The sequence below is a fragment of the Salmo salar genome, chromosome ssa04 (genome assembly GCF_905237065.1).
Source record: "Salmo salar chromosome ssa04, Ssal_v3.1, whole genome shotgun sequence".
In the NCBI taxonomy this organism is placed as follows: Eukaryota; Metazoa; Chordata; class Actinopteri; order Salmoniformes; family Salmonidae; genus Salmo; species Salmo salar.
In genome coordinates, this window is record NC_059445.1 from 20,789,906 (window position 1) to 20,817,532 (window position 27,627).

General features: G+C 44.0%; 1 protein-coding gene across 4 annotated transcripts in view; it reads left to right on the forward strand.

The window, feature by feature from the left end:
* The first annotated feature begins 11,733 nt into the window (after positions 1-11,733).
* Positions 11,734-27,627, forward strand: part of LOC106602595 (bifunctional UDP-N-acetylglucosamine 2-epimerase/N-acetylmannosamine kinase) — a 41,682-nt gene continuing 25,788 nt past the window's right edge. The window contains exon 1 of one of the 4 annotated variants that reach the window (XM_014195323.2): positions 11,734-12,167. Coding sequence is in view for 1 of the 4 variants with exons in the window: in XM_014195320.2 (XP_014050795.1) it covers positions 23,479-23,592 (114 nt within the window). In the remaining 3 variants the exon portion in view is untranslated. Of the gene's footprint in view, positions 12,168-13,396; positions 13,608-14,836; positions 14,860-23,288; positions 23,593-27,627 lie in introns of those variants that run through there. The other 3 variants (XM_045716639.1, XM_014195324.2, XM_014195320.2) reach the window with 3 other exon arrangements.

Below are 27,627 nucleotides of genomic sequence, written 5' to 3' on the forward strand. Positions count from 1 at the left end.
AAATGAGCGTCAAAATAAAAAGGGATGGCAATTCAGTTGATGCATTGGTGCATCTCATTTCAATTACACTAATTGAGCTTAAGACAACCAGACAAGGTTACTAAATGTTTTATTTGACCTTTATTTTACCAGGCTGTCCCATTATTCAAGGGAGAACATGGACAGAAAAATCTAACAGAAAATAAGAAAAACATACAAAAAAGCTAAATAACCCCATAGAGAGGAGAAACAGGTCTCCTAAATAACCCCATAGAGAGGAGAAACAGGTCTCCTAAATAACCCCATAGAGAGGAGAAACAGGTCTCCTAAATAACCCCATAGGGAGGAGAAACAGGTCTCCTAAATAACCCTATAGAGAGGAGAAACAGGTCTCCTAAATAACCCTATAGAGAGGAGAAACAGGTCTCCTAAATAACCCCATAGAGAGGAGAAACAGGTCTCCTAAATAACCCCATAGAGAGGAGAAACAGGTCTCCTAAATAACCCTATAGAGAGGAGAAACAGGTCTCCTAAATAACCCTATAGAGAGGAGAAACAGGTCTCCTAAATAACCCCATAGAGAGGAGAAACAGGTCTCCTAAATAACCCCATAGAGAGGAGAAACAGGTCTCCTAAATAACCCTATAGAGAGGAGAAACAGGTCTCCTAAATAACCCCATAGAGAGGAGAAACAGGTCTCCTAAATAACCCTATAGAGAGGAGAAACAGGTCTCCTAAATAACCCCATAGAGAGGAGAAACAGGTCTCCTAAATAACCCTATAGAGAGGAGAAACAGGTCTCCTAAATAACCCCATAGAGAGGAGAAACAGGTCTCCTAAATAACCCCATAGAGAGGAGAAACAGGTCTCCTAAATAACCCCATAGAGAGGAGAAACAGGTCTCCTAAATAACCCCATAGAGAGGAGAAACAGGTCTCCTAAATAACCCCATAGAGAGGAGAAACAGGTCTCCTAAATAACCCTATAGAGAGGAGAAACAGGTCTCCTAAATAACCCCATAGAGAGGAGAAACAGGTCTCCTAAATAACCCCATAGAGAGGAGAAACAGGTCTCCTAAATAACCCCATAGAGAGGAGAAACAGGTCTCCTAAATAACCCCATAGAGAGGAGAAACAGGTCTCCTAAATAACCCCATAGAGAGGAGAAACAGGTCTCCTAAATAACCCCATAGAGAGGAGAAACAGGTCTCCTAAAACACTGCACATGCCCAGAAGCTAATGTATGAATTAACTATTAATCTGCCATCTCCTATCTGCTCCCTCAATCTCTGCTCACTCTCTCCCCCTCTATCTTTTTCAATCTCTCTCTCACACACACTTATCTCAGCCTCTCCCCTTCTATCTCCCTCCCTGTCCCCCCCCATGCCCCCTCCCTCTCTGTCTCTCTTGCATTCTCATTCTCTCCCCCTTTCTCCCTCAATCTTTTCAATCTCCCCCTCTTCACTTCTCTCCCCCCCTCCCTCTCTCTCTCTCTCTGAAACAACATTTGCATTATTTAACAGTCCCTGCAAGGGTGACTTCGTCTTGGCGTGCTTGACATGCTGCCTGCGCCCCACTGCCTAGTGCCTATATACCAAGCCCCACTGTGAGTCTTTAAAGCCAGGCAGCTATACTAATAACTGACTGCAGTAGAGGGTTAGAAGAAGGGCTGTCATAGAATCCATTCATTCATCAAGACACTGGGACTGTGTCCGGTAGAAACACACTGACACAAACAACCATCATTCTCTATATAGAACCTTCGTGTGCTGTAAAAATGACATCACTCCGTTACGGAACTCACACCAGAGAGGAGGGTTCTAGGAGTTCCATTGAGCTGTATTGGAGAACGTTGGAGGAGAGGAAGAGATTGAACTATTTCACTAATTGACTGCTAACACAGTGGTTGGCTATGTGCGAAATGTTGCTTTTAGTCCTGTGTAAAAAGCTCCGATTATCAGTAAAGGATATTTGACATTGTGGGAAAATGTTGTGGGGGCCTGTAGTGTTTTCAGTATCATTACAATCTGAGAAATATTCATCAATTGTACATTTCATGCATTTCACATATACATTTCAGTCATTTTGCAGATGCTCTTATCCATAGCGACTTACAGTAGTGCACGCATTCCTTTTCCTACTATCACGCTCCCCATGATATTCTTAGTTCAATTCCCCTCATCTGTGCAGAGCTGAAGGACACCTCTCTCTCTGTCTCTATGTGCTTTTCCTGAAGTAGAGCAGAGCCGAGGAGGAGGGCACGTTTGCTTTGATATTAGTGTCAATCAACTGCACTCTGTGGTCTCTGGAGTAGGTGTGACTGCCTGCTTGCCTGTCTGCCTAGCTGGGCTTCCACTGCAATGCGTAAAGGGTTCACTCCCCAGCGAGGGCGGGTCCAGCTCGGCCGGACGTCCTGCAGCTATTGTGATGAGAGAGACATTTCAACGTGTTAACCCTCGCAAGGCTGCCGGCCCAGACGGCATCCGTAGCCGTGTCCTCAGAGCGTGCGCAGACCAGCTGGCTGGTGTGTTTACGGACATATTCAATCTCTCCCTATCCCAGTCTGCTGTCCCCACATGCTTTAAGATGGCCATCAATCAATCAAATATATTTATAAAGCCCTTCTTACATACGCTGATGTCACAAAGTGCTGTACAGAAACCCAGCTTAAAACCCCAAACAGCAAGCAATGCAGGTGTAGAAGCACGGTGGCTAGGAAAAACTCCCTAGAAAGTCCGGAACCTAGGAGAAACCTAGAGAGGAACCAGGCTATGAGGGGTGGCCAGTCCTCTTCTGGCTGTGCTGGGTGGAGATTATTACAGAACATGGCCAAGATGATCAAATGTTCAGAGATGACCAGCAGGGTCAAATAATAATAATCACAGTGGTTGTAGAGGGTGTAACAGGTCAGCACCTCAGGAGTAAATGTCAGTTGGCTTTTCATAGCCGATCATTCAGAGTATCTCTACCGCTCCTGCTGTCTCTAGAGAGTTGAAAATAGCAGGTCTGGGACAGGTAGCACGTCCGGTGAACAGGTCAGGGTTCCATAACCGCAGGCAGAACAGTTGAAACTGGAGCAGCAGCACGACCAGGTGGACGGGGGACAGCAAGGAGTCATCAGGCCAGGTAGTCCTGAGGCATGGTCCTAGGGCTCTGGTCCTCTGAGAGAAAGAAAGAACGAAAGAAAGAGAGAAAGAATTAGAGAGAACATACTTAAATTCACACAGGACACCATCCTTCGATGTGGCTCAGTTGGTAGAGCATGGTGTTTGCAACGCCAGCATGGTGTGTGCAACGCCAGGGTTGTGGGTTTGATTCCCACGGGGGGCCAGTACAAAAAAAAAGATATATAAATAAATAAAATAAAATGCATGAAATGAAATGTATGCATTCACTACTGTAAGTCGCTCTGGATAAGAGCGTCTGCTAAATGACAAAAATGTAAAATAAGACAGGAGAAATAGTCCAGATATAACAGACTGACCCTAGCCCCCCAACACATAAAGTACTGCAGCATTGAGACAGGAGGGTCGGGAGACACTGTGGCCCTGTCCGACGATACCCCCAGACAGGGCCAAACAGGTAGGTTATAACCCCACCCATTTTGCCAAAGCACAGCCCCCACACCACTAGAGGGATATATTCAACCACCAAATTACCATCCTGAGACAAGGCAGAGTATAGCCCACAAAGATCTCCCCCACGGCACAACCCAAGGAAGGGGCGCCAACTCGGACAGGAAGATCACGTCAGTGACTCAACCCACACAAGTGACGCAGCCCTCCTAGGGACGGCATGGAAGAGCACCAGTAAGCCAGTGACTCAGCCACTGTAATAGGGTTAGAGGCAGAGAATCCCAGTGGACAGGTACATCAAAGCTGGGACCGAGAGACTGAAAAATAGTTTCCATCTCCAGGCCATCAGACTGTTAAACAGCCATCACTAGCACATTAGAGGCTGCTGCCTACATACAGACTTGAAATCATTGGCCACTTTAATAAATGGATCACTAGTCACTTTAAATAACGCCACTTTAATAATGTTTACATATCTTACATACTCATTTCATGTGTATATACTGTATTTTATACCATCTATTGCATCTTGCCTATGCCGCTCGGTCATTGCTCATCCACATATTTATATGTACATATTCTTATTCCATCCCTTTAGATTTGTGTGTATTAGGTAGTTGTTGTGAAATTGTTGGATTACTTGTTAGATATTACTGCACTGTCGGAACTAGAAGCCCAAGCATTTCCCTACACTCGCATTGCAGACGACACAACAGTGGTAGGCCTGATCACCGACAATGACGAGACAGCCTATAGGGAGGAAGTCAGAGACCTGGCCGGGTGGTGCCAGAATAACAACCTTTCCCTCAACGTAACCAAGACTAAGGAGATTATTGTGGACTACAGGAAAAGGAGCACCGAGCACGCCCCCATTCTCATCGACGGGGCTGTAGTGGAGCAGGTTGAGAGCTTCAAGTTCCTTGGGTCCACATCAACAACAAACTAGAATGGTCAAACACACCAAGACAGTCGTGAAGAGGGCACGACAAAGCCTATTCCCCCTCAGGAAACTAAAAAGATTTGGCATGGGTCCTGAGATCCTCAAAAGGTTCTACAGCTGCAACATCGAGAGCATCCTGACTGGTTGCATCACTGCCTGGTACGGCAACTGCTCGGCCTCTGCCCGCAAGGCACTACAGAGGGTGGTGCGTACGGCACAGTACATCACTGGGGCTTAGCAGCCTGCCATCCAGGACCTCTACACCAGGCGGTGAGAAAGGGCCTAAAAATTGTCAAAGACCCCATCCACCCCAGTCATAGACTGTTCTCTCTACTACCGCATGGCAAGCGGTACCAGAGTGCCCCCCCCCCCAACCCTTGTTTTTACGCTGCTGCTACTCTCTGTTTATCATATATGCATAGTCACTATAACTATACACTCATGTACATACTACCTCAATTGGGCCGACCAACCACTGCTCCCGCACATTGGCTAACCGGGCTATCTGCATTGTGTCCCACCCACCACCCGCCAACCCCTCTTTTACGCTACTGCTACTCTCTGATCATCATATATGCATAGTCACTTTAATCATATCTACATGTACATACTACCTCAATCAGCCTGACTAACCGGTGTCTGTATGTAGCCTCGCTACTTTTATAGCCTCGCTACTGTATATAGCCTGTCTTTTTACTGCTGTTTTTATTTCTTTACCTATTGTTCACCTAATACCTTTTTTGCACTATTGGTTAGAGCCTGTAAGTAAGCATTTCACTGTAAGGTCTACTACACCTGTTGTATTTGGCGCACATGACAAATAAACTTTGATTTGATTAACATCTGCTAACCATGTGTATGTGACCAGTACAATTTCATTTGATTTGATTTTGATGTTAAGAGCTTTGAGTGATCTCGCTCCCCACTGACTGCCCCTGGGCCCTGACTCTGTCTGGCTGGTGCTGGAGCTGGGCGACGGAAACGGCCCAGACAACAGGGAGGGAGCTGGAAAGTGTCCAAAGTGCTGCATCCAGTACAGAGAGCTGGGGATGTTCTGTAGATTGCGACCCGACTCCCGTTCCTAGACTACTCGGAGGCAGCCAGATCATTTTCTTAGCCCCCCAACACCACCGCCATACCAAAATGCCCCCCCCCACCCTTCTCTCTCTTTCACACATTACACACCCCCTTTCACTTCGGGTTTTTAAGAGAAAGCATTTGTGCATGACGTTGGATGTGTGTTGCCCCTGAAGGGTTTTGGGTTCTTCTAATTAGTGCAGTGAGGGATATTTGGTTGAAAGCAATGTTAACTCAATTAGTAGAGAGAGTACTCTGTGTGTGATACAGAAAGTCTGTAAGATGTTGAACCCAACTGGCTTCCGCTCCTTGCTACTGTGCATAGGGAATATGCCCTCGCAAAATCATACTTAAGTAAACTAGTGGAACACTGTTCAGGTTTTTGCTTTCTCCGTGTATGCTCATGCTGTTACCTTTTGATCTTTGCATGCACAACAATGCTGGTTTGATAAAGCAAGAATTCTGTGATGACTTGCGAAATAATACCTCAGAGACTGCAACTGTACTCCTCCCCCCATTTTGTCAGAGTGTTTCGGAACTGTCTATGCCGTAACCTCTCCCTGCATTGTTATGGCAAAAAGCCTATTGTACTCTGTTAAAACACAGATCCAGTCCAAATGCCTTTTAACGCTCAGTGATATTCATCACTGGTCATCGGAACCCTCTAAATCCATACCCAAAGGCCTCCGTCACGCAAAACAAAAATATCCATCATCACAAAAATGTATCCATCCACCATCTTAGTTTCCCCCCCCCCCAATGAGCATTGAATAACGTGGTTCTAGATTCGCTAACTCTGCAGAAAGAGAGAAATCTGGGGGCCACAGTATATGCCCTGTATTGATTAAAGGCTGTTGATCGATACTGCACGGTTGATGGTTAGTAGTTTTATGAGGGGCAGTCATGCCGTCCCACTTTGTTTTATGGTCCCCCTCACCCTCTGCTGACCCAGCACTCTTTACAGGCTCTGGCTAGGGGCCAGGCAGGGGGAGGCAGACAGGAAGGCAGGCTGGGGGAAACAGACCAGTCAGGGAGACCAGGTAGGCTGGGGGAGACAGACCAGACAGGCAGGCAGGCAGGCAGGCAGGCAGGCAGGCAGGCAGGCAGGCAGGCAGGGAAGTATAAGCAGGGAGGGAGGCAGGACAGAAAGGCTGGAAGAGGCAGACCAGAGTGACAGGCAGGCAGAAAGGCAATGGGGTGCGGGGGTATGTCTTCAGTTCAGCCTCCTAACATCCTCTGGAGTTCAGTGGCGGAGGGAACGTTTGATATTGTGTTCATTGTTTACTAAGGGCTTTGTTTGTTCTCTCTCTGTGTCCTCGTAGAACAGTGAGCTTTTATTCTGTAGTGTTTGAGTAGTGCTTTGCTGTTACTGTGTCCCTCATCGACTGTGAGTCATGTATTGAAAAGAGAAGAGTCAAACGGATATTTGATCATATTTTGTTATAACAATGATATTAACACATCCGTGTAAACATTTGTGTACAACATTCAGTGGTTGAATAGGAGTTGTGTGGGTGGTAAAGGTGGCTCTAAATCAGTTTGCATTTTCACAATCATTTTGAAGAGAGATTTGTTTTGTTCTGTTCTATGCTGCTGTCTCCTGACGACTCCACACAGACCGTGTGTTGGTGTATTGATGACATGATTTCCAGCTTTGACACACACACACACACACACACACACACACACACACACACACACACACACACACACACACACACACACACACACACACACAAGGGCGGGTGCGCACACAAATCACACACAAACTGCCAATGCTGGTCTTTCAATCGCTGTGTCGGTCCATGAATACATTTAGTAATACATTCAAGGGGTCATACATATTTTACAGCTTTAAAGGGTAGGCGAGGGAGAAAACAGTGAGATACCAGATATATCAGAATCTTCTAAAGATATTTCAGGTCATACCTCTCCTTTAAAAATGATCTCCACCTCAAATGATGATAGCATATGCAGTACATAAACTATGCCATAATTCACATGCTTTGTGTGGTCCACACAGAAATACCTCCAAGTGTGTGTGTATGACTTTGCAGATATAATGGGTTGCCCTTGAGAGACCTTCACTAGCATTGCAGGGATGATGAAATGCTCTCTCTTACTGTATTCGCTCTACCTCTCTCCTCTGACCAAACCAGGGAACTGCATCCGAATCAGACGAGCGGTGACCACACCGGCGTTTAAATTGCAGGGGTGGATCGCGGGTGGCAGTCGTACGCCTGAATTGTTGGTCCACACAACCGTCTGGGTTGTTCAAACAGCTTCCTCTCTGCTGTAATTACTTAATTCATTATTCAAATTATAAACTGCTTTTAAAAGGGGTGATTTGGATGCTATCCTGTAACTTATACACTGTTTAGCCTACACCTAAAATTGCTGTTAAGGGCAAACACTATCCAAATGGTCATGTCAGTTAGTCAACAGACATTTGAAACATAATTCAAATCAAACGTAGATGGCCTGGCTCAGAGCAGAGCTTGTTTTTTGTGTTGTACTAAATTAAGTGACAAGTATAATAGAAAATACATACATTGTCGATGTAGCCTATCCATTTGGATATTTACCTTGTCTTTTTTTCGTACAGATAAGTCCTCCTATAACACAGAGCACTGTGATAAGTGCTTCCTGTACTGCCCCATAAGCAAACCTGAGTTGAAAGTGGACAGGAAAATTATCTTTTGGCTTGGCTGTTAAATAGTGGTGGTGGTGGGGGGGCTGGAGAGGAAATCCAGTGTTGTGGGGGAACCCATGAGCAGTGGAGCTGGATAAGAGAGGGGAATAGCAGATAACCTGCCCCTCGTGGACAATGCAATGGGGTTGTGTTGTGACGCAGACCAGTGAAGTAAAGGTCTAATTATAAGCCTTTTAAGGGGCGACCTCATAGTCAGCCAGATACTGTACATACTTCGCGACTACTTCGCGACTGTTAAGTGAGTCAACCTGGGGACTAGCAGTTCGCTTTGTTTACCTAACGCCCATTGAAAGAGGTGTTTGCAAATACCTAATTTAATCTAAGTGTGCAAAAAAGACAAATGTGTGCTGTTTGCATGTGTAAAATGCATGAAATAGGGTGCCAGCTGAAATCAGAGTCCGTTCCAAGGAGCCCATTGCAGCAGTGTGACAGCCTTTGGTTCATTCAACACTTACCTGGACAAGTCCCCGGGGTAGCGCTGTTCTTTCATGATGTCTGGGGTTGAGTGGTGGGGGGTAGGGAGGGGTGTTGGGAAGAAGGAGTGTCTGCATTCTGGTCTCTATGCACGTCCTACTGCGTCACACAACCCGCCCCCTCTATCGCCCCCCTACCTCTCTCTCTCTCTCTCTCTCTCTCTCCCCTCTTCTCTCTCACTTTGCAGCTCTCAAGGCTTAACACCAGTCAGCTCTTATGCAATCCAGCCCTCATTTGTGGAAATAGCCCTGCAATGCAGCACAGTTATAAAATAGCAAGCCGCACTGCTGCTGTTGGGTTGTGCTCAGGATGGGGGCTGAGAGATGTGCTCAGTGAAGTGGCTGCAAGCGAGAGAGCGAGGTTCAGCACACAGTAGCTGTGTTTGAAGAGAGGAGATTGAACACTCAAGAGAAGAAAGTCCTTGAGAAGAAAACGTATTTTTCAAATCTTCAGTTTTTCTGAAGGCTAATCCATTGCTGCCTTTGATGACTGTATGCAAGCATGCAGATTTGCAGAATTAAGAAAACTTCATAATGGAGAAAGAGTTGATCAGACATTTGATAGAATATCTAAGCTAAGAGGACCAAAATAACTTGAAAGGTGTCGTAGCAGAGGTAGCCTGGTAGTTAGTTCGCTGAGCTACGTGCTCTCATTTGCCTGATGGGTAACCTTGCCTAAGACCTGAAGCTCAGAGAGATAACACTTAGACTTTAGCTTAGCAGGATATTATGAGTTGAGTGACAACCATAGACCGGTGAGGACCAACATTTGATACACAGCCTATTCAATGAAACTCATCCAGGCCAGTGGTTGTCATTGATTAAAGAAACATTTCAGAGAAATAGCTCCATCAACTGGTAATGAGAATCCTTCAGAAACTAGAAAAGGTAAATTTTCAGAAGAAAATATGTGTTCTTGCTTCAGCTTTTACTACATGTTTTAGATACAGTGTATATAGTCTAGTTAGATGAGTTGTAAGTATTGGTCTATATTAGAGCTAGCCTGGTCCCAGATCTGTTTGTGCTTTCGCCAACTCCACTGCTGTCATTGTCAAGCCATACATACACTACCGGTCAAAAGTTTTAGAGCACCTACTCATTCAATGGTTTTTCTTTATTTTGACTATTTTCTACATTGTAGAATAATAGTGAAGACATCAAAACTACGAAATAACACATATGGAATCATGGAGTAACCAAAAAAAGTGTTGAACAAATCAAAATATATTTTATATTTGAGATTCTTCAAAGTAGCCACCCTTTGCCTTGATGACAGCTTTGCACACTCTTGGCATTCTCTCAACCAGCTTCATGATGTAGTCACCTGGAATGCATTTCAATTAACAGGTGTGCCTTCTTAAAAGTTCATTTGTGGAATTTCTTTCCTTCTTAATGCATTTGAGCCAATCAGTTGTGTTGTGACAAGATAGGGGTGGTATACAGAAGATAGCCCTATTTGGTAAAAATACCAAGTCCATATTATGACAAGAACAGCTCAAATAAGCAAAGAGAAACGACAGTCCATCATTACTTTAAGACATGAAGGTCAGTCAATACGAAATATTTCAAGAACGTTGAAAGTTTCTTCAAGTGCAGTCGCAAAAACCATCAAGCGCTATGATGAAACTGGCTCTCATGAGGACCACCACAGGAATGGAAGACCCCGAGTTGCTTCTGCTGCAGAGGATAAGCTCAGTAGAGTTACCATCCTCAGAAATTGCAGCTCAAATAAATGCTTCAGAGTTCAAGTAATGGACACATCTCAACATCAACTGTTCAGAGCAGACTGCGTGAATCAGGCCTTCATGGTCAAATTGCTGCAAAGAAACCACTACTAAAGCGCACCAATAAGAAGGAGACACTTCATGGGCCAACAAACACGAGCAATGGACATTAGACCGGTGGAAATTTGTCCTTTGGTCTGGAGTCGAAATTTGAGATTTTTGGTCCTATGATTGAGTGTAGTCTGGCCCAGGGGTGTGAAGGTGAACGGAAAGGCACTGGAGCGATGAACCACCCTTGCTGTCTGCCTGGCCGGTTCCCCTCTCTCCACCAGGAGAACGGGGAACGCTATTACGGGGGCTGAGTCACTGGCTTACTGGTACTCTTCCATCCCGTTCCAAGGAGGGGTGCGTCACTTGAGTGGGTTGAGTCACTGACGTGATCTTCCTGTCCGGGTTTGGCGCCCTCCTCGGGTTTGTGCCGTGGGGGAGATCTTCATGGGCTAAACTCAGTCTTGTCTCAGGATGGTAAGTTGGTGGTTGAAGCTATCCCTCTAGGGGTGTGGGGGCTGTGCTTTGGCAAAGTGGGTGGGGTTATATCCTGCCTGGTTGGCCACGTCTGGGGGTATCGCTGGACAGAGCCACAGTGTCTCCCGACCCCTCCTGTCTCAGCCTCCAGTATTTATGCTGCAATAGTTTGTGTTTCGGGGGGCTAGGGTCAGTCTGTTATATCTGGAGTATTTTTCCTGTCTTATCTGGTGTCCTGTGTGAATTTCAGTATGGTCCTTCTAATTCTCTCTCTCCCCTCCCAGAGTACCTGAGCCCTAGGACCATGCCTCAGGACTACCTAGCCTGATGCCTCCTTGCTGTCCCCAGTCCACGTGGTCGTGCTGCTGCTCCAGTTTCAACTGTTCTGCCTGCGGCTATGGAACCCTGACCTGTTCACGGGACGTGCTACCTTGTCCCGGATCTGCTGTTTTCACCGCTCTCTCTCTACTGCATCTGCTGTCTCTAATTAGGAATGCTCACCTATGAAAAGCCAACTTTTACTCCTGAGGTGATGACCTGTTACAGCCTCTACAACCACTATGATTATTATTTTTATTTGACCCTGCTGGTCATCTATGAACGTTTGAACATCTTGGCCATGTACTGTTATAATTTCAACCCAGCACAGCCCGAAGAGGACTGGCCACCCCTCAAAGCCTGGTTCCTCTGTATGGTTCTTCCTAGGTTCCTGCCTTTCTAGAGTTTTTCCTAGCCACCGTGCTTCTACATCTGCATTGCTTGCTGTTTTGGGTTTTAGGCTGGGTTTCTGTATAACACTTTGTGACATTTGCTGATGTGAAAAGGGCTTTATAAATACATTTGATTTATTGCTAGCTAACTAGCAAGCTAACACACAGTGTCGCCAACTAGCCTCCCGCCTGCTGTACTAATAACCAGTAAACAGTATCCTTCTACCAAGTCTGTCGGGCAATTTTTTCGCGCTGTTCCGTTAATGAAGGCAGGTGTTTGAAGTATGTTTTTTAAGATTTCGCGCACAAGAGCAATATATGCACCAGTAATGTTCAAACCTAGCCTCTGACTCATAAGTACCCGGGACCATTTCACTTTCACGCAAGCCTACATTTGAAAGAGACATGATGAGAGCCATTGCAAGAGATTAAGAAGATCCGCTTGAATAAAGGTAGGTAAAGTTAATTTAGTGCAACGTTCACGCTTCAGAGTAGTGCATACCAGCGATAGCTTGGCGGTAACTAGCTAGCTAACTTTGATCTAGCTACATAGCTAGCTAACGTTAGCGGAACTACACTTTTGGCTAGAGTTATATAGTTAGCTAGCTAACGCAAGAAGGACAAGACACACATATTGTGCTCCGTTATAACAAACTACGCTATTTAGTTAATGTAATATGCGCATTTTCACTATGAATCACAAAGCTAGCTAGCCTAGTTGAAAGTTAGCTGAAGTTAGCACACGTGAGCTAGCTGGCTAGTATACCGATAGCTATCTAGCTAGCTAGCAAGTAGGCAAGGTAACACTACTAGCCAGCTAATCGTCATATCATACATAGATAACGTTACTTGTAGCCAACTGTCTAATTTAACAAACGTTAAATGTGCCATTGTTTGCTAACTAATCCGTGTGAATAAAAGCGGGTTGAGCTAACTAGCTATCCCGCTAACGACGTTACAAGCAAGTTAGATAGCTAACTGCTAATAGCTTGTTAGCAACAGAACAGGGCCACCATCACTTGCTGATTTAGGCGAACTTTTTAAGCTAATAGGTATGTAGCGAGATAACGTTAGCTACTTTTATCAATTGAAACTGACTTTGATATGGCAAGGCTGACTATACAAAAATGAACAGTTAGCCTGAAATCTATTTCCTAGCAAGTTTATTATAGCTAGCTAACATACTGTATCATTGAAGTAGCTACATTGTAAATAGCTAGAAGAGAGAGAGAGACCTTTCATGAGAAATATAACGTTATAGTTAGTTGAAACTGGCTAATTCTCTTTACCTACATCTGAGTTAAGCAATGCCCATTAAACTATTATTTAATGTACATTTGTGCCGTGAATGTATAGCTGGCTATTAGAGAATACAGTAGATTTGTATTTGTTGCATCAGGTGTGGAATCAAATATTTTGTCCTAACACAACACAATGTATGTACATCAAAGTACATTCTTAGTATCCCTCTATTTACCAGTGGGTGGCGCAATTTCACTATCAGCAACACGTTATTTTCATAAACTGCCTTTGGATTTGACTGTACAGTATAATATAAATAGACTAGGATCTGTCATTGATTAGGTACGAAATAAACGTGTTATGCAGGCCTATGTCTAGACTACACAATCTTGGAGACATGCCCTTTATATCCTAATCAGACAGCACCAAATGTTCTGAAAACACCAGCCTGAGAGTCTTGTAGGAAGTCAAAACAAAAAGGCAATGACTGTCGGCTGCTACAGAATCAGAGTTCACAGGATGTCTACAATACAACAGTGAATAATCAGTGTCCTCGGTCCTTGTACATCCAGTCTGGCGTCAACCACTATCAACATATGAGAATAGTCCATAACATTGAGTATCAAGTCTAGTGACCATCAACCCGCACCGTGAGTATCAAAAACACTGGAAATCAGGTTTAACAATTATGCTGCCTCAAGGTCACAGGGTGGCGTGCTGTTAGTCAACGGTAGGCAGGCTATAGACTATGCATCCGAATGGGAGGCGCGCTTTACGAGTTGAGATTGATAGATAAAAATAGGTCCTTTTTAAATCGTGGCCACAACTTTTTTTTAAATGCGATTCTATTTAGAAATGTTATTTGTTGCGCAATGACTGAGTTTACAAAAGCAGGTTTCACTCCATAGTCTACAGGCTTTTTGAGGAGCTACTATCGCGCTGTCTGACAGGTGGTAGGTGGGCTATAGACTCTGTATGCTGTGATATTTAAGATGCATGACGACTAACAAAAATACACACGAGCCAATTTGATTTCAAAATGTATGCAAATTGACCTATAGACCGATAAACATGACTGGTCAAATGTATTCTTGCCGACCTAACCGATTAACATCTCTACACCCCAAGACATGCTAACCGCTCACCATTACAATAACATTTTGGGAGGGTATGATATTTATGCCTCTAACTTTCTCACTCCACATGATCAACGATTAATTCAGGACTCTCCGTAACCAATGTAGTATCTACATTATTGTAGAAGTGTTTAGAAACATTATATTCCTATATACAATAAATGGACACAAAATGACCACACATTATTTACCGTTCATTTCTATTGGGCCACAATTAATCTGAAACACAACCAAAACAGCAAATGCATCCAACAAGTTTGTAGAGTCACACGCTTGATGTAATCATTGCGTGCAAGGAATATGGGACAAAATACTAAACATTTGACTACTTTAATACACATAAGTGAATTTTGCCCAATACTTTTGGTCCCCTTAAATGGGAGGGACTATGTACAAAAAGTGCTGTAATTTCTAAACGGTTCACCGATATGGATGAAAATACACTCCAATTAAAGCTGACAGTCTGCACTTTAACCTCCATTGTCATTATCTAATTTCAAATCCAACGTACTGGAGTACAGAGCCATAACAACAAATGGGTCACTGTCCCAATACTTTTGGAGCTTACTGTAACTATCTCATGTTAATATGCCTTGCCTAATCGTGATCTATGTTTTGGGCTAGGCGATGTGGTAGGATTATTAACATCCTATGCAAGCAATGTTCTCACTATATAGATGGAGAATGGCAGTGTCTGTGCAAACAGCGTCTATTCAGTGTCCTCGGCTTGGACCAGGATGGATAAGAGGATGTAAACAGACAGCAGGTGAATGGGTCTAAAAAAAAAATTCTTTTTTTTTCTGGTTGCTTATCAAAGATTGCTGGCTAACTCATTGGTCCTGCTTTGTAATATACCCCTCAGGTTGTATCATTGCACCGTTCCAACCGGTCCCTCAAACCTGGTAAAATAAGGGTTAGAAATAATAATTTCAAACACTTGAGGGGGGGGGGATAAATCTCCTTTATCAGATGTGGCAGCTTTCCCATCTGGACTATGATAGTTACACAAAGGAAGGCCAAGGACTCTGGATGTAAGCCTAAACAAACAAGGACCAATCATTGTTTGCAAGAGGACACAAGTACATGTTGGGGAGGAGCTAAAGTTTTTACATTTATTCTTTTATGAGTAAGATTTATAATAACAGTAGTAGGTAGACAAATCAAGTGGGTACTGTGGCGCAGTAGACAAATCAAGTGGGTACTGTGGCGCAGTAGACAAATCAAGTGGGTACTGTGGCGCAGTAGACAAATCAAGTGGGTACTGTGGCGCAGTAGACAAATCAAGTGGGTACTCTGGCGCTGTAGACAAATCAAGTGGGTACTGTGGCGCAGTAGACAAATCAAGTGGGTACTGTGGCGCAGTAGACAAATCAAGTGGGTACTCTGGCGCTGTAGACAAATCAAGTGGGTACTGTGGCGCAGTAGACAAATCAAGTGGGTACTGTGGCGCAGTAGACAAATCAAGTGGGTACTGTGGCGCAGTTGACTTCCGCATATTACGCACGGCAGAACTACATAAAAAAAAAAAAGCCCATAGATTTAAGAAGTATTTTGGTACATACAGTGCATTCGGAAAGTATTCAGACCCCTTGACTTTTTCCACATTTTGTTACATAACAGCCTTATTCTAAAATGGATTAAATAGTTTTTTCCCCTCCAATCTACACACATACCCCATAATGACAATGCAAAAACACGTTTAGATTTGCTAAAAATTCTATCAAATTAAATGACATTTACAGAAGTATTCAGACCCTTTTACTCATTACTTTATTGAAGCAACTTTGGCAGCAATTAATGACTTGCGTCTTCTTGGGTATGACGCTACAAGCTTGGTACACCTGTATTTGGGGAGTTTCTCCCATTCTTCTCTGCAGATCCTCTCAAGCTCTTTCAGGTTGGATGGGGAGCGTTGCGCTGCACAGCTATTTTCAGGTCTATCTAGAAATGTTAGATCGGGCTCTGGCTGGGCCACTCAAGGACATTCAGAGACCTGTCCCGTGGCCACTCCTGCGTTGTCTTGGCTGTATGCTTAGGGTCGTTGTCCTATTGGAAGGTGAACCTTTGCCCCAGTCTGAGTTACTGAGCACTCTGGAGTAGGTTTTAATCAAGGATCTCGCTGTATTTTTCTCTGTTCATCTTTGCCTCATTCCGGACTAGTCTCCCAGTCCCTGCCACTGAAAAACATCCCCACAGCAGGATGCTGCCACCACCATGCTTCACCGTAGGGATGGTGCCAGGTTTCCTCCAGACGTAACGCTTGGCATTCAGGCCAAAGAGTTCGATCTTGGTTTCATCAGACCAGAGAATCTTGTTTCTCATGGTCTGAGAGTCTTTAGGTGCCTTTTGGCAAACTCCAAGCGGGCTGTCATGTGCTTTTTACTGAGGAGTGGCTTCCATCTACCATAAAGATCTGATTGGTGGAGTGCTGCAGAGATGGTTGTCCTTCTGGAAGGTTCTCCCATCTCCACAGAGGAACTCTGGAGGTCTTTCAGTGACCATCAGGTTCTTAGTTACCTCCCTGACAAAGGCCCTTCTCCCCCGTTTGCTCAGTTTGGCTGTGCGGCCAGCTCTATTAAGAGCCTTGGTGGTTCCGAACTTCTTACATTTAAGAATGATGAAGGCCACTGTGTTCTTAGGAACCTTCAATGCTGCAGACATTTTTTGGTACCCTTCCCCAGATCTGTGCCTCGACACAATCCTGTCTCAGAGCTCAACAGACAATTCCTTCGACCTCATGGCTTAGTTTTTGCTCTGACATGCACTGTCAACTGTGGAACCTTATATAGACAGGTGTTTGCCTTTCCAAATCATGTTCAATCAATTGAATTTACCACAGGTGGAGTCCAAGTTGTAGAAACATCAAGGATGATCAATGGAAACAGGATGCACCTGAGCCCAATTTCGAGTCTCCTAGCAAAGGGTCTAAATACTTAGTTAAATAACGTGTTTTTATTTTTTATACATTTGAAAAAATGTCTAAACAAGTTTTCACTTTCATATTATGTGGTAATGTGTGTATATTTAGATTTAATAAATAAAAAATATATATTTTAGAATAAGGCTGAAAGTAACAAAATGTGGGAAAAGTCGAGGGGTCCGAATACTCTCCAAATGCACTGTAATTGGTCTACTGCAAAATGAAACAAACTCAAGTAATCGGCCGCAGTGTAGACAGTATTATTATGCACACTGTATGGACTGGTCCTTATGCTATGCTACCAAACATTGATTGTGCAGGGCGGCTTACAGAATAGTTAGCCTACAATATATAGTGCAATTTTAATTAGATTTTCAATAGTAAATGTATATATATTTTTTATAATTAATAGGCTGACATGACCTTTTTGTCTACAGAATATTTCACAACTGTGCTTTCCATCGCCACCTCTTGCCCTCCTTCATTCCTTTGTTGAGTGTGCAAAAAGAGGGGCTGTCAACAGGGAAATGTTTAGTTGTGAAAACATGTTAATATGATTGTTCACAGATTTCACTTGTTTATTTGTTGTGGCTTAAGGAGGGGGGGCAGTCAACCTGATTTAACTCCGTTTCTTTTATTCAAATTCTTTAATTGCTAAGTGAAAATTATTGTTCTGTCAAATAGGTTCCAGAAAGCAGCAGTTAAGCGCTGATGCCAGCCCTGTTTCTGGTATCATCCTGTTTGTTTTTGCTCCAACCCCAGTTGTGGAACCTGATTCAGCCCTGAGCTACGTCTATTTCTCAAGTGATGTTTTGGAAGTGCCAGTGCAGGGAGTAGTTATTTCTACTCAAATGTATATAAAAAAATAAAAAAATATTGGGCGTGGAAGGAACAATTTGGACAATGGAACAATGGATGGGAGTAGTAGAGCTAGGACGAACGCAACATGAGGTGAAATCTAGCCTCTTTCTCAAGTATCATGACGTTGCATCAGAAAAGTATCCATGAACATTCTGGTGCTCGCTACAACTTACCTAGTCATTTCCTTTTGCGAGTGTAGCCTATTTTGCTAATTGTTTCTGACACAGGATAGGCCTAGATGTTTCATTCTGGACCACATTTCACACTGTGTGCTTAGAGCTAACATGTTTTTTGTTGGCTGGATCCATTTGGGTGTATCAATCCACACCCAGTGTGTCAATAGCCCATGTTGAATTAAGTCCTATGTCATGCCTGGAACTCAACTGTTATTACTAAGCATCTGTCTATTGTGAAGTATCTCACCATACAACTATTAGTAACTAGCTCTATTGTTTGCCTTATTATAATTATTAGCCTAATTATCTGTGATTGACCTATGTTGTTCTTGGAAAAAGGCTAGTAAATATTTGTTAGTACTACTAGCCTGGGGCGACAGACCACGTGGTACAATAACTAGCTAGAAGTGGACTATGGCTAAAGAGAGTGGAGTCCAGGCTAGGTTGATGTTACCTGCTTTTAGTTTAGTTTCACTGTCTTTCTTCTGCACAGTTTTTTTAGAAAGGAAGACTGCACTGTGAGTTGATATTTTTGTAATTCTATTTGGGGGGGGGGTTAGTTTAGGTTTTATATTTTACTGTGGGTCGGTGAATTTGAAAAGGGCTAGTTTTTCTTTTTGCTAGGTTATAGAAAGGAGCACTGTATTTTATAAGTCTAGTACTACTCCTGGCAGAATGATTGTGTCATGCGTCTGGGATGGAAAATATGTCACCAAGTTCTTGTCAATTCTTCACTTGCTAGGCCGGATCTATTTTTGTGTTACTTAAATTGGCCTATGCGTTGTCCTTCCGTTTTGAACAACAATGGAAACTTTATTTCAGCACAGAGGAGGCTTTTTGGCATGAGAGAATTGGGCATGTGTGTACGTCCACGTGTAGAGAGGCGCAGACTCCAGTAAGTGTTTAGGACTTAGACTTATCTACAGTAGTAGTGATGGGGGGGGGGGGGAATTCAAAGCTACGTATCGCAATATTATTTTGGACGATATTATACTTTGACTCAAAGTATCGAATTGTAAAAATATTATTGTTGCTGCTAGGTAGCGTTAGCTAGCGCTAGTTGGCTGTACCTGTGCCAAAACTCCAGTATTCATCCTATAGCTTGTTCTCCATCTTTTTAAATAGTGAGCCAACATGTTTTTAGTAGGGATGCACGATATCGGTGAACATATCGTAATCGGCCGATATTAGCTAAAAATGCCAACATCGGTATCGGCCCGATGTCTAGTTTAACGCCGATGTGCAAAACCGATGTCAAAGCTGACGTGCACACCTTTATAACGTAATGACGCCACGGAAAATACAGCGCTACACAGAACAAAAGCAGAAATATACTAAGCGCACACTTTTGAAAGTGTAAGAAGATTTCAGCGAGACAAGTCAAAGGCGAAATCCATTAACGCCAAGATAATGGATTTCATTATGCTACTTGCTATGGGTGTCACGACTGACATTTGGACCAGCGATATCAGCCCCATGAACATTGCGAGTCTGACAGCACAGTGGGTCGACGAGGATTTTGTACTGAGGAAAGCCGTATTGTACGCTCAAGAATGTGCTGGTTCTCATACCGCTGCTGCCATTTCAATGGCATTTGAGAACACGTTTGAAACATGAACACACTCCTAGCGCCATTCGAACAACTGAGTCGAGAAATAAGCTCATCAACAGCGTCTGCAGCAGACGTGATACCCTCTGTCATTGCATTGAAACGCCTGCTCAACAAAACTGTCGACACAGACCGTGGGGTTAAAACTTGCAAAAGTACTCAAGAGGCTGTGAACAAGAGATTCGGTACTATTCTCTCTGAGCTTCTTTACTGTGTCGCCACCATGGTCGATGCTAGGTACAAGGACCGCTACTTCGATGCAGACAAATGTTACATACACAGCTGGACAAGATGGAAACGGACACAGTGCCACTGCGCACCGAGGAAGAGAGGCCACGGACAGACAGAGCTGAAACTTCACTGCTTGACATGTAGGACCTCTATACCAGGCGGTGTCAGAGGAAGGCCCTAAAAATTGTCAGACTCCAGCCACCTTAGTCATAGACTGTTCTCTCTGCTACCGCATGGCAAGCGGTACCGGAGCGCCAAGTCTAGGTCCAAGAGGCTTCTAAACAGCTTCTACCCCCAAGCCATAAGATTCCTGAACAGGTAATCAAATGGCTACCCAGACCACTTGCATTGTGATACAGCCTGGATTCAAACCAGGGACTGTATATTTACATTTACGTCATGTAGCAGACGCTCTTATCCAGAGCGACTTACAAATTGGTGCATTCACCTTATGATATCCAGTGGAACAACCACTTTACAATAGTACAGCTATATCTTTTTTGTGGGGGGGGGTTAGAAGGATTACTTTATCCTATCCCAGGTATTCCTTAAAGAGGTGGGGTTTCAGGTGTCTACGGAAGGTGGTGATTGACTCCGCTGTCCTGGCGTCGTGAGGGAGCTTATTCCACCATTGGGGTGCCAGAGCAGCGAACAGTTTTGATTGGGCTGAGCGGGAACTGTGCTTCCGCAGAGGTAGGGAGGCGAGCAGGCCAGAGGTGGATGAACGCAGTGCCCTTCTTTGGGTGTAGGGACTGATCAGAGCCTGAAGGTACGGAGGTGCCGTTCCCCTCACAGCTCCGTAGGCAAGCACCATGGTCTTGTAGCAGATGCGAGCTTCAACTGGAAGCCAGTGGAGTGTGCGGAGGAGCGGGGTGACGTGAGAGAACTTGGGAAGGTTGAACACCAGACGGGCTGCGGCGTTCTGGATGAGTTGTAGGGGTTTAATGGCACAGGCAGGGAGCCCCGCCAACAGCGAGTTGCAGTAATCCAGACGGGAGATGACAAGTGCCTGGATTAGGACCTGCGCCGCTTCCTGTGTAAGGCAGGGTCGTACTCTGCGAATGTTGTAGAGCATGAACCTACATGATCGGGTCACCGCCTTGATGTTAGCGGAGAACGACAGGGTGTTGTCCAGGGTCACGCCAAGGCTCTTAGCACTCTGGGAGGAGGACACAATGGAGTTGTCAACCGTGATGGCGAGATCATGGAACGGGCAGTCCTTCTCCGGGAGGAAGAGCAGCTCCGTCTTGCCGAGGTTCAGCTTGAGGTGGTGATCCGTCATCCACACTGATATGTCTGCCAGACATGCAGAGATGCGATTCGCCACCTGGTTATCAGAAGGGGGAAAGGAGAAGATTAATTGTGTGTCGTCTGCGTAGCAATGATAGGAGAGACCATGTGAGGATATGACAGAGCCAAGTGACTTGGTGTATAGCGAGAATTGGAGAGGGTCTAGAACTGAGCCCTGGGGGACACCAGTGGTGAGAGCACGTGGTGCGGAGACGGATTCTCGCCACACCACCTGGTAGGAGCGACCTGTCAGGTAGGAGATGCCCAACTCGGAGAGGGTGGAGGAGGATCTGATGGTTCACAGTATCAAAGGCAGCAGATGGGTCTAGAAGGATGAGAGCAGAGGAGAGAGAGTTAGCTTTAGCAGTGCGGAGAGCCTCCGTGACACAGAGAAGAGCAGTCTCAGTTGAATGACCAGTCTTGAAACCTGACTGATTTGGATCAAGAAGGTCATTCTGAGAGCGATAGCAAGAGAGCTGGCCAAGGACGGCACGCTCAAGAGTTTTGGAGAGAAAAGAAAGAAGGGATACTGGTCTGTAGTTGTTGACATCGGAGGGATCGAGTGTAGGTTTTTTGAGAAGGGGTGCAACTCTCGCTCTCTTGAAGACACCTCTTGCACTGAGATGCAGTACCTTAGACCTCTGCGTCCGTGTGTGTGTGTTAACTATTTAACTGTACTAGAATGCTTAAAAGGCCACTAACATTTTAAAGTATCGGTATCGTTTTTTTTGGGGGGGGGCAAGGAAAATATCAGACATCGATATCGGCCAAAAATGTCATATCGGTGCATCGCTAGTTTTTAGCTTTTTTTATTTCCATGACTGATCAAAACAAATGTTCTCATGCCCTTTGTCTCTCTGCAGCAGACAGTGTGCAATATGTTCCCAGATAGCACACGTATATCTGCCCAACGTAGGTACTTAATTGGCCTATGCGTTGTCCTTCCATTTTGAACAACAATGGAAACTTTATTCAGCACAGAGGAGGCTTTTTGGCATGAGAGAATTGGGCATGTGTGTACGTGCATGTGTAGAGAGGCGCAGGTTACTTTCCAACTTCATGTTTCATGATGGGGAACATTCCTGGCTTTGGCAGATGTCAGTTCACACACAGTAAGTGTTTAGGACTTAGGCTTATCTACAGTAGTAGTGATGGGCGTGGGGGGAATTCATAGCTACATATCGCAAAATTATACATATCACAATATAATATTATATATAATATTATACTTTGACTCAAAGTATCGAATTGTACAAATATTTTTGTTGTTGCTAGGTAGCGTTAGCTAGCGCTAGTTGGCTGTACCTGTGCCAAAACTCCAGTATTCATCCTATAGCTTGTTCTCCATCTTTTTAAATAGTGAACCAACATGTTTTTAGTAGGGATGCACAATATATCGGTGAGCAGTTCACACCCAGTAAGTGTATGTCGTTAATCACCCATAGATTTGTCCATAACGCCCAGCGCTAAGCTAGGTCTACCACTTCAAAGGATGGCTGATCAAGTGATTATCTAAGACAAATATTGTGCCTGCAACTCCAAGGAACTGGAAAGGCTGACAAATGATGCCAAACAAAAGAAAAACATGTTTGACTCCATCACAATGAAAAGCTTTGAGTAGGAAGAAGTGTTCTAGAAATGTTTGAGAGTGCATCTATGGTGGCATAGCCACCATCATTAAAGAGATGGGCTCTTGCAGTGTTGTCAAGAAACCCTTTGGTCTATAATTCACTGCTGATGTGTTGATACTGACATATACTTATTGATTAGGAAGGGGGAAATGATGGTCATTGATTCCCAGACCTATGGTTGTCACAGTACCAGTATTGCAACACCACGAATCATGATGCTTGATTTTCCATGACAACAAAGAACACGACTGGACTCTATTGTCCTTAAAAACCTGCTGGTTTAAAATATTGTGTGACGGGCCTTTTACCTTGGGGGTGACAACAGGGTGTGACAACAGAAAGCTGGGTTTGCAACATTAGGGGGGAAAAAAAGACTTCGCTTCATTATCAATATGGTTATAGGCCTCACATTTCCTATTAATCATTGATTTATCTGGGTTGAGATCATGGTCAGTCTGTAATATGTTGGGCCCTGGCTGTAAGAGGCATCGATGCAGGAAGCTTCAACCGGTCCCTCTCGCCCAGCAGCCAATCAGGGCTCTCTTGAGTCGGATGAGGGAAGCCCCTCCCCCTCCTCCCCTCTACTCTCTCTCTCGACAGGCTGCTTGCTGCTGCTTTGTCGGGCTAGGAGGAAGATCAGCTATCCTTTTTACAGTGAGCCTTTCTAATGATTCGAAGGGAAGGGAAGAGACTAAATAAAGGGGGAGAGAAGGATAGAGAGAGGAGTGGATCACGGAGTGGGCTGACCATGCGTCCAGGGCCTATAGCCAGAAACCCTCATGTGAGTCAAGGTGGCTTTTATCCTATTTTTTTCCCCTCCTTGCCTGCTGCTGCTCCCCTCATCGTCAGGAAGCAGACCCGGTCTTGTGACACTTCATTGGAAACAAGGGCAGTGTGTGTCGGAGGGAGGGGGGGGGGAATTCTGGCTCGGAAGGCTACGTTTTAGACAGGCAGACCCATTCTGATGATTATATTTGTTTCTTATGACCAATCACATCAGCTCTTTTCATGTCGGATCTTTTTCAAAGCTGATCTGTTTGGTCATTAGACCAATTCGTGAAAAGACGATCAGAATTGGGCTGCCTATGTAAGCGCAGCCTAAGAACCAACCCAGTGCAGGGAGAAAAATGCCTGGCTAGTATGTTAGCTTTTCAGTGAGACAGCCTGTAGACTAGGCCGGATATGTGTCTGTGAAGAAATGTAGTGTGTGTGTGTGACAGAGGGAGAGAGATGCAGAGAAGGGAGGGGCTGATGAGAGACTGAGGAGTGGATGGCTTGTTGTGATGAATGCATGGACTAACTGTCTAAATGCCAGCACTGACCAATTTCTCTGTTGTTGTTATTCAACAAACCAAAGGATAAAGATTTAATTTCATGTTGCAATTGAATGGGATTTTTTCATGCCTCTTGTATGGCTGTGATCAAACTGTACTGTGTGGGTAGTTGGCCAATGTTTGTTCATTCAAAAATGCGACGGTTCCTCTTCTGGTTGATCGTGTAGCCTAATCATTTTTAATACTTCTTATATGGCTTTGAGAATATGTGAATGCGACATGTTCAATGGAGGCACCGTGTCTTTCATCACTCCACGTGTCACTGAATAAAATGTGTTTGTTGTGTGTCACCTTGGAAACAATGTTGGGTTGTAGGCTAATACATTGATGAGGCTAACCTGATGGTCATCGGAAAGCTTTGACTCCTTATGTTAAGAATGTCACAAGATTTGGGTCACTAGCTATATCTTTGGTCAGACGGTTCACAGGCTATACCTTGATATCCCAGGTTTACTGGGAAAAGGTCAGCTAGGTGTCTCGAGTATTTGTTGTCGTTTGGATGCTGTGACGGTGCCTGAATGTAGGCCCATTGTCTTGATCCGCACTACATGAGTTATTTTGTTTAACCGGGTGTCATTGAAAGCTTTTATGAGAAGCCTCAAAACTATACTGTGGTGAGCAGCCTTGGTTTTTAGCCTGTCCTACATTCTAAAAATCATTTTCAGTGGAGAAGGCTTAATCGTGGGTCTGGGAAAACCGAACTTAAATCTCAGTTTACATTGATTTATCATCTGCTCCAAAGTTGATTACTTCAGGACCAAGTCTGGCAACAGTCTGGTTGTAAACCACCTCCAGGAAGGTCCAGGCTGGGTTATTTGTTGACGCTTCTGTCAATATTAGCCTGTAGTTAACTAACCTTTACAGTCTTGTTCTTTTGGCAGCAGTTGTTTTAGGAGTCTCTTTGCCTGGGCGTTGGTACACTGTCGCTCTGCTGCTAGTTAATCATTACTTCACAGCTAGTGGAAGACCTCTCAATGTTCCCTAGTCTCAGTAACATTACAAATCTAATCAAATGTTATTGGTCACGTACACATGGTTAGCAGATGTTATTGCGAGTAGCGAAATGTTTGTGCTTCTAGTTCTGACAGTGCAGCAATATCTAACAAGTAATCTAACAATTCCACAACTACCTAATACACATGCATCAAAGTAAAGGAATGGAATAAGAATATGTACATAGAAATATATGGATGGGCCATGACTGAGCGGCATAGGCAAGATGCAATAGATGGTATAAAATACAGTATATATACATATGAGATGAGTAATGCAAGATATGTAAACATTATTAAAGTGACTAGTGATCCATTTATTAAAGTGGCCAATAATTTCAAGTCTGTATGTAGGCAGCAGCCTCTAATGTGCTAGTGATGGCTGTTTAACAGTCTGATGGCCTGGAGATGGAAACTATTTTTCAGTCTCTCGGTCCCAGCTTTGATGCACCAGTACTGACTTCGCCTTCTGGATGGTAGCGGGATGAACAGGCAGTGGCTCGGGTGGTTGTTGTCCTTGATGATCTTTTTGGCCTTCCTGTGACATCGGGTGCTGTAGGTGTCCTGGAGGGCAGGTAGTTTCCCCCCGGTGATGTGTTGTGCAGACCGCACCAACCTCTGGAGAGCCCTGTGGTTGTGGGCAGTGCAGTTGCCTTACCAGGCGGTGATGCAGCCCGACAGGATGCTCTCAATTGTGCATCTGTAAAAGTTTGAGGGTTTTAGGTGACAAGCCAAATTTCTTCAGCCTCCTGAGGTTGAAGAGGCGCTGTTGCGCCTTCTTCACCACACTGTCTGTGTGGGTGGACCATTTCAGTTTGTCCGTGATGTGTACGCCCAGGAACTTAAACTTTCCATCTTCTCCACTGCTGTCCTGTCGACGTGGATAGGGGGGTGCTCCCTCTGCTGTTTCCTGAAGTCCAAGATCATCTCCTTTGTTTTGCTGATCATATCAGGGGTTAGCCTATACTGTGTAAATATTCGCCTAGGAACTATCTTGATGTGGTATCAGTTCTGGCTTTTTTTAAATAATTTTTTGGGGTTCTGTTGAATTTGATTTTAGCGTTAGACCAACACTGAAGTAGATTCATAATACGTTCAGAAACATTCTGTAATCAGGACGGCTTACAGAGTTTGAGATGTTTTATTGACAAAGACAAGCGGAGACATGACAGGCGTTGAAGCTGGAAGCCATGACAGGGCACCCGGGAGAAAAGTACTAGACATCTCAAGTACATTTTCTCAAAGCTTTACTTCCTTGTTAATCTCTTTTTATACCTGCTTTTGTGTCATGTGCCTTAAAAAAAATGGTTACAGTAATCAAATTAAACATATCACAACAGTTTGAGTGTAGAGTTTCAATAAACCAGTAGATCATGTCTAGTTAAGCTTCCAGGTGACCAACTTCACCATTACATCAGTATTGACATTTCTTGACCACATATACAGGTAATTTGTTAGCGGCTGGAGTGTACAGCAGGGCCTTCTGTCGACCTTTGGAGGAAACTCTTCCCCAACTTAGACTTAATGGATTCATACAAAGATTTAATTCGTTAGTGAGGAAACTTTGGTCAACTCGGGATAACCAGTGACACGAAAGTCTCACCTTTTCAGCCAGGTACATTTCTTTGGCAACGAATCCTTCAGAACAAAGCTTCTCCGGGGCAGGCTAACTCCATTTATCCTGAATGAAGTGTCTCTGCTGTGAGTTGAGGACCAATGAAATCAGATTCCCTCCCTCTCGCATAGATTGTCATCATCCCTTTCATTTGAGGAAGACGGCCTAAAACTAACTGGTTGTATACCAGCCACTGTGGCAGGTAGATAAAAATAATAATAATAATAATAAAATCTACCAGCCACTCGTTAAAAAATATATAGAATTTACCAGCCTAAATATTTTATTGCCATAATTACACAAAGGAACAGTCTAACTGCATTTGCAGTGTTGATAGCTCCAGTAATTCCTGATTTTAGTTTGACTATTATTTTTATTTTTTTAATCCATTATTCCCTTTATGATATTATATTATTTTTTTTTCTTGGCACGCGCAATTTCGTTCCCATTGAACTAGCCAAAAGCCTTATATAAAATTGAATCAGTTCCCAGTAACTTCCAAATGTATTCATAACACACTGTTTCAATATTGATCAATAATTCCTGCTACTTCCTTCTTAAATACTCTCTAAAGTCTTATTCAGTTTCCAGTAACCTTTTAACTTTTTGTTTGCTGACAAACCATGCATATTTATCGTTATGAAATCCCTTTATGGTCTATTGAAATCGATGGTTCAATTGAGACTTTCAACCTTATCTCCAGATATCAGAAATCAATACGGGACTGTATAGATAAGTCTTTAGTACTACTCATGTAAACATCTTCTTATATGGGTTCTTATGTCTCCAAATATCTCAAACACTTAACCTTAAACATAATTCCTTATCTCACAATCAGAGTTGCTATCCTTAGGAGGCCGTCTATCTAGATTATC